We start from the raw sequence: 6,418 nt of genomic DNA on the forward strand, positions 1-6,418 counted from the left end.
TTGCGGCTTGCTCCAAGCCGCCCGGGCGTACTATTGTGTCGCCCGGCATATCACCGTTCTCCCACGGACTCTTGGTCTCTCCATGGAGTGCAGTGCTATTACACGCGCTCATCAGTGCTTCCATGCTGATGGGAACAGCAGGAGACACCGGGGAGCAACAGTCTTGATAAACGCCGCAGCGGTACATCTGCGAGGTCAACTGTGCGAAGTCTTGTTCTGCACACCGCCTGCTTCGCATGCAAGTCGAACGCTCACTAGTCTTTCAACCACTACGGTGGTGCCTCATACGGCTGACGTCTGTAGGTCCGTTCCTCCCCGGGAAAATCTCGGGAGGTTAGAAGTATAGCCTCTGGATTCCATGCTCTTCGTTCTCGTGTCTTGTGCATCTGCGACAATCTTCGCTTTTAAACTTGCGGGTTCTCCCCGCTGTCTTCTCTCCTCTCGCGGCACTCACCATAGTAGTTACTTACCAAGATGATCTCCTCGGCGGTGGTTATCTTCACGGTCCGGCTTTTTCCTTGTCAAATACCCAGCGAACACTGTTCTCCAACTTAAGTCGCTGGAGTTTCAATGCGTTGCTTCAGTATCTCTTGGCAGAAAGGTTCTTTGTGTCTATCGTTTCATGTACACTTGGAGCAAAACGTAAGCTTCTGTTTACTTTGGAGGGCGAAGCCGACAAGACAAACTGCGGGAGAAAAGGACGTCTCCGTTCGTTCTCACGCCGCGGAGGGAAGCGCAGCTCGAGACATGCCAAGCGACCTTGAAGTGCCCGTGGTAGAGACAGCTTTAAATTTTTTTGTCGGCACACGATCCCTGGTTGTGCGTTATGGAAACGAAGCACCAACTCCTCATGTCTCCTCACATAACCACCCGTTTTGTCGTGGCCCTGGTCCTGCGTCTTCGCCAGTGAAATATTACGGTCTGCCTTGATTGAGAACAACGATTCCTGTATCGTATTTCTCTCAGGTGTTCGTCTGTGTTGTCCTTTTTCTTTCGTGCCTCCCTTGTTTCGATTCCTAGACTTCTGAAGTGAAGAGTTGTCAAGAAAAGACTGAAAAACTAGACCTTCGTTTCACCGCATCTCTTCACATAAACACTAACCTTGCGGAACGACACGGATCATCCATTTAAGAGTCTTAGCTTGTCCCCCGCAAAGACAGATTGGCCTTTAAGGCCACCGCAAATCCTTTTCAGACGTTCGTGTCATCTGTATACACACCTATTGATACTGTCGCCTGGCTTGTACACCACAGCGCGAAGTTGAAGCGGGGGTCAATGCGTTGGTACTCTTTTTAAGGAGGAGAGTGCGCCCAACATAGAAGACCAAAGGTGTTTCTTTCGTCAGAAAGCGAAGAGTTGTTCTGAAGAATCCATCTGTCATAATCCTTGACTTCACGGAGAGTGTGAGAGCTCTGTCTCAACTGGACTTTCCATCTCCTCTTGATTTTTTTGGCATCTCCCGCTAAACTCCTTTTCTTCTTCCACACCCGCTTCTCCATCCCCCCCCCCTGCTCCGCATGCTCTTCATCACTTTCGTGAAACTCTTCGAGATGAAACGCCTCGGTCTCTTGTCCTTCAATGGAGTTCGTTTCTTCCCCACTCTGTAGGGTTTGACATGTAAGGGAGACCTTATATACTCAAGTCAAGGGGGAGACCTTAGATACCCTAGTCAAGTCGTTGAAGTTCTTGAGCTGTAATTGCTTAGTACATGAGGGATTCACTCTCTTGTCTTATTCAACCTTTTCATTCTTGGCGTGGTTTTTGAGGGAGACTTCGTGCTTACTCTTTTGCTTCTCATACGTTCCTTTCCTTTCTCTTCTGTGTAAGAATTTGTGGAAACATCTAAGCAAGGCAAAAGAGAGGTATTATTGTCTTTCTTGTATCATCCTCCCGGGTTTTGTTTCTTCTCTCTCTCTCCCTCCTTTTTCTTTAGTTGAACTCCGTCGCCGTTTTCTTTCTGTCTCTCTCGACTTTTCAAGAGAAAATGCATGCAAGATGGCAGTGACTTCAACACTCGTTTCTCTACAGGAAACTTCAGTAGATACCTCAGCAACAACAACAGCTGATCTTTCCATTCTATCTTCTTCTTCTTCAGCTTCCTCTTCGTCTTCATCATGCCGAAGTAAATCATCTTTCTTAGGAGTCTTCATCCCTCCGTCAGGAGGAGATGCCAAAGCCTTAGAACGAGCTCCCGTCTTTGATGCTTTTTCCAACTCGACATCTTTAGCCTCTTCTTCCTCATCATCCACATCAGCTCCATCGTCGTCTTCTTCTACTGGATTAGGAGAACCATATTCTCTCATAACTTCTTCACATCGCACGTGTGATCTCCTTACACATGGCGGAGATCCACGTATTCTATGGGCAGGAGATACTTGTCCTGCTGAGCCATCAGACATAACAGATGAAGACTATGCTTCATATCTTTCTCAGCTTCGACAGATTCTTCTACAATGTGGAGAAGAAGATGCAGGAGTTGCGCCGAGATGGAAACTCGGGATTCTCGGTGACCCTAGTAGTCGAGGTAGAGGCAATAGTAGTGCATGCGACGATTTCCTGGGCAATGAGCTCTTCCTTGGGGGTGGAGGAGACGAAGAAGATGATAGTCTTTCTCGCACGCCACCTGTTAGCTGGAGAAAGAAGAAAGGAGATAAAAGAGGAAGTGAGAAAAACTCGGAAGAGAAGAAATGGAAAGAAGCTCTTGGGGGTGTGAATATATTGACAGAAGAAGGATTTCGAATTCTCTATTGTCTTGCAAAGTAAGAGAAGAGAAAAGAAGATTTCGAGCATTCCCTATGATCATAGGTTTCATAGTCCGTCTGTCTTTTCTTGTATGGAGTTATAAGGTGTGCCCTGTGTACTAGAAAGTGCATTTCACCCAAAGACCCTCCTAGTCTATCTCCTCGGAAACACCTCTCTTCGTCTCCGTCGTTTACTAAGTTCTCCCCTGTATTCTCTTTTTGCCCCGTGTCTTATATGTATGTGTGTATGAATATGTCTGTCTATGTATATGAATATGCATGAATGGATGAATAGGTACGTACGTATGAATACGGATGCTTGAATAGGTACGTGCGTTTGAATATGTGTGTAAGTATGAATATGTATCTGTGTAAGAATATGTATGTATGTATGAATGTACGCATGACTATGTATGTATGTCTACGTATGTATGCATGTGTGAATATGTATGTATATAGGTATGTACGTGTGTATGTCTATGTGTGCATATCTGTATGTGTGTATGTAGGGGATTCACTATACCTCGGACGTCAGGAAGTGGGGGGAGCGGAGGAGGGGATTATTCTAGCACATCTGATGACAGCACTATGTTAATGGGACATGATGATGATGACGACCCGTCTTCTTCTTCTCCACCTCGTCGATCTCTTCGACTTCAAAAAGACTTTTTACAACTTTTAGCAGATCTATGTAGACGTGCAGAAGATTTGTCTACATGTCTCCCGAGTGAAAGAAATCCTAGTGGACACACCCGTATTCTCTGTATCCTAAGGGATCGTCAGACGTTTGACCTAAGCCAGGGCGCTGAAGAAGAGGGAGATCGACTTTCCACAACTGACGACCCTTCGGAACACTTCCGCGAGAGTGATCTTCTTGATAATAACATGGAGAGTGGGAGAAATGACGGACGTTACCATAAAAACGAGAGAAGAGGAGATGGAGATAGAGAAGAAGTCGCTTCAGGAGAAACCGTGATTGAAGCTGCTAGAGCTATACGATCTTTCTTATTATGTGTCACGTTCTTCGCAGATTATGTCATCCAACAGGCCCTCAAACAAGTGGAGAACGAAGGCATAAGAAATTCAGAGACTGAAGGAAGGAGAGGCGGAGGAGGGGCTAGAGGGGGCCGAGGTATGACAGGAGGCGGAGGCCCAGGAAAGTCCAAGCGTAGAACACAGGTGAGCTAGGGCGGAGAGTCTTTTCTTGTGCTGTACCATGCAAAGAGCTTTGAGATGATCTAGTACTTTAAAAGACTAAACAAAAGAGAGCAGCAGACCAAGGGTGATAAGGAAGAAGTGAAAAGAAAAAGAAGAAAAGCACAAGTCAGAGGTCAAGACGAAAAACTTCTCTTGTTAAGAAGAGAAGAAATCGACTTGCGTGCATGCGATGAATTGAATTGTCTGGATAGGATGGGTATGTTGATCTAATCCAAAGCCGGTTGTAGGAGAAAAGGAACACAAGGAACTAACTTAGTACATATACAGCCGACTTACTTTTCCTCTTCTCATCCACCACTGTACTTCTCTTCTTCCGTTGTATCGCGCTGCTAAGATAGCGGGAAGGCGAGGAGAGAAAAGAAGAGAGAAGACACTGGGTTCTTTGCAGCCTATCATCCTATGCTTCTACTCTCAAAGAAAAGATCTACTGGTGATAGCAATTCGATTTCACATTTTCTCTTTTTTGCCGTATAGACCTCGCTGATAGTCAGCTAGTGTCGTCGGGAACCTTTCCGCTTCTGTTTCTTCCGGTCAGAGAAAGAAAAAACTCTCACTCGAGTCCTTCTTATCTCTCTCTATCTCTCTCTGTCTTATCATCGTGTTAGCTGGGCTCTGAACTCGTCTTTCCCTCGTCTTGCTTCCCTCCAGGAGGCCCTTCAAAGTCTCCTTCCTATCTGATAACTCCTCATGCTCTGTACTCATACTACCAAGGCTTTCTTGGTGCACCAAAATCTCTACACATCTCTCTCCATCATCCATATGTATATACATGTAACTACGTGTATGTATACCTGTATCTATATCTGTCTATAGATACATGTATGGCTACATCCTTTGACAAATATGTGTGTACCCCACTCACCTCTCATATATCTTTATATCACTATCCCGTTGGTGTGTATTTCGGCGAAGGGGCTCCTGTTTTCATCCGCTCCTTAGGTGCTTCCTAGTGCTTTTTCTTCTCTTTTTCCTTCTTGTTGCCTTCTATCTTCTTTCCGTGTCATCTTTACTTTGTTCCCTCTAGAGTAGCAATGGTCTATCTCGCGGTAACCATGCTTCCTATCGAGGCACGCCTCCTCGAGGCCCCCGAGGTTCGGTGAAGAGACGTAGGAATGAACAGATAAATGTGACCACGTCTCCAGACGGCACGTCTCCTCCTGGCCATGATAGGGGACATGCTGCTGTCGATGGTGACCTCAATGAAGAAGGTGACGACGATGTCGCTGGAGAGCCGATCCAAGGAGGAGATCTTTCAGGAGAAAGAAGAGGAGGAGGGGAAAGACACGGAGAAGGTTTCTTTTTTGTTCAATTGACATCTCTCCTGAAGTCCTTAGGAGAGATCGCCGCGTCTCCAGGTAAGAAGCTACACGGCGCTCATGGAGAGGAAGACTGATGGTTTGAGATGAGGAGGAGAATTCTGATGTCTTCTGTGAGAAGGAGGACAGGTCTTTTTGATGCTCTTCATGGCGTTTTATTTTTTATTCATCGCTTCTCAGGCAGTTCATGAAAAATCGACACACACACAAATGCAAGCATATATAGAGAGATATATATGCAGTGTGGAAGAGAGTGTATGCATACATTCATCTGTCTACCTAAACGAAGAGACATAGGTATATGGATCTATATGTTTATGTACTAGTGTTCTTCTTGGAGTCGTTTGAGAAGGGCAACAGCCGGGATTCAAGATGATGGAGGGGCGGTTGGCCCTTACAGGGTTTCTCTCAGTGTCCTGGTGATATGTAGTAGTAGTAGTCGTAGTCCTTTGTTCATCTGTCGATGAACTGTGAAGATCATCTATGTCCTTGTGTTGTTCTTTTTCTTCTCTTAGAGGCATGGAGGGCTTTCGACACAGATCTCGGGGGAGAACGCGACATTGAAGGAAAGCAGCGCATGCAGTTGGTTCGATCTCTTCTGAGTCCTCTTAGGTTACTCTGCGATGAAGAGAAACTCAAGGGAAGGGGAAATGCCTTGTATTTCCTTCAAGGAGATGAGCCGATTGGACGAAAGCTTCGAGAGGTTCTCAGGTTTGGTTTAGTGGGGGTTTTGATTGAGATTGAGACACGAAGAGAGACTTACCGGCGTTTGCAGCGTGAAGAAAAGAAGAGGTGGAAAGCTCAAGAAGTGGAGAGAGAGAGAGAGCGCCAAAGACAGAAAGAAGGCCTTGATTCAGAGGACGAGGAAGAAGAAGATGCGAAGGACCATACGGGGAGAGAAGAAGAAGGTGAAGAAGGAAGAGGGAATATGCAAGAGAAGGATAAGAAGAGAACTAGGGAAAATGAGAGAGAGAAAGGAGAAGAAGAACAAGATGATGATGAGGAAGAAGAAGAGGAAGGTCAAATGTGGATGACAGAGCTCAATCAAATTCTCCTCAAACCTGAATGTAGGGCTCTAGTCGAAATCCTCAGTACACCGGTACGTCACCCCTCTGCATCGCACCACTATCTATCTATCTATCT

At 45.9% G+C, this 6,418-nt stretch overlaps 1 protein-coding gene across 1 annotated transcript in view; it reads left to right on the forward strand.

Annotated features, from left to right (window-relative positions):
- Window positions 1-303: 303 nt before the first annotated feature.
- Window positions 304-6,418, forward strand: part of CSUI_009972 (condensin complex subunit 1) — a 20,583-nt gene continuing 14,468 nt past the window's right edge. Inside the window, exons 1-5 of the mRNA XM_068070079.1 lie at window positions 304-1,617; window positions 1,934-2,759; window positions 3,251-3,920; window positions 4,984-5,314; window positions 5,791-6,374. Coding sequence (XP_067917942.1) covers window positions 1,996-2,759; window positions 3,251-3,920; window positions 4,984-5,314; window positions 5,791-6,374 — 2,349 coding nt within the window. The 5' untranslated portion in view covers window positions 304-1,617; window positions 1,934-1,995. The remainder of the gene's footprint in view (window positions 1,618-1,933; window positions 2,760-3,250; window positions 3,921-4,983; window positions 5,315-5,790; window positions 6,375-6,418) is intronic.

This window comes from Cystoisospora suis (genome assembly GCF_002600585.1).
Source record: "Cystoisospora suis strain Wien I chromosome Unknown contig_6458, whole genome shotgun sequence".
In the NCBI taxonomy this organism is placed as follows: Eukaryota; Apicomplexa; class Conoidasida; order Eucoccidiorida; family Sarcocystidae; genus Cystoisospora; species Cystoisospora suis.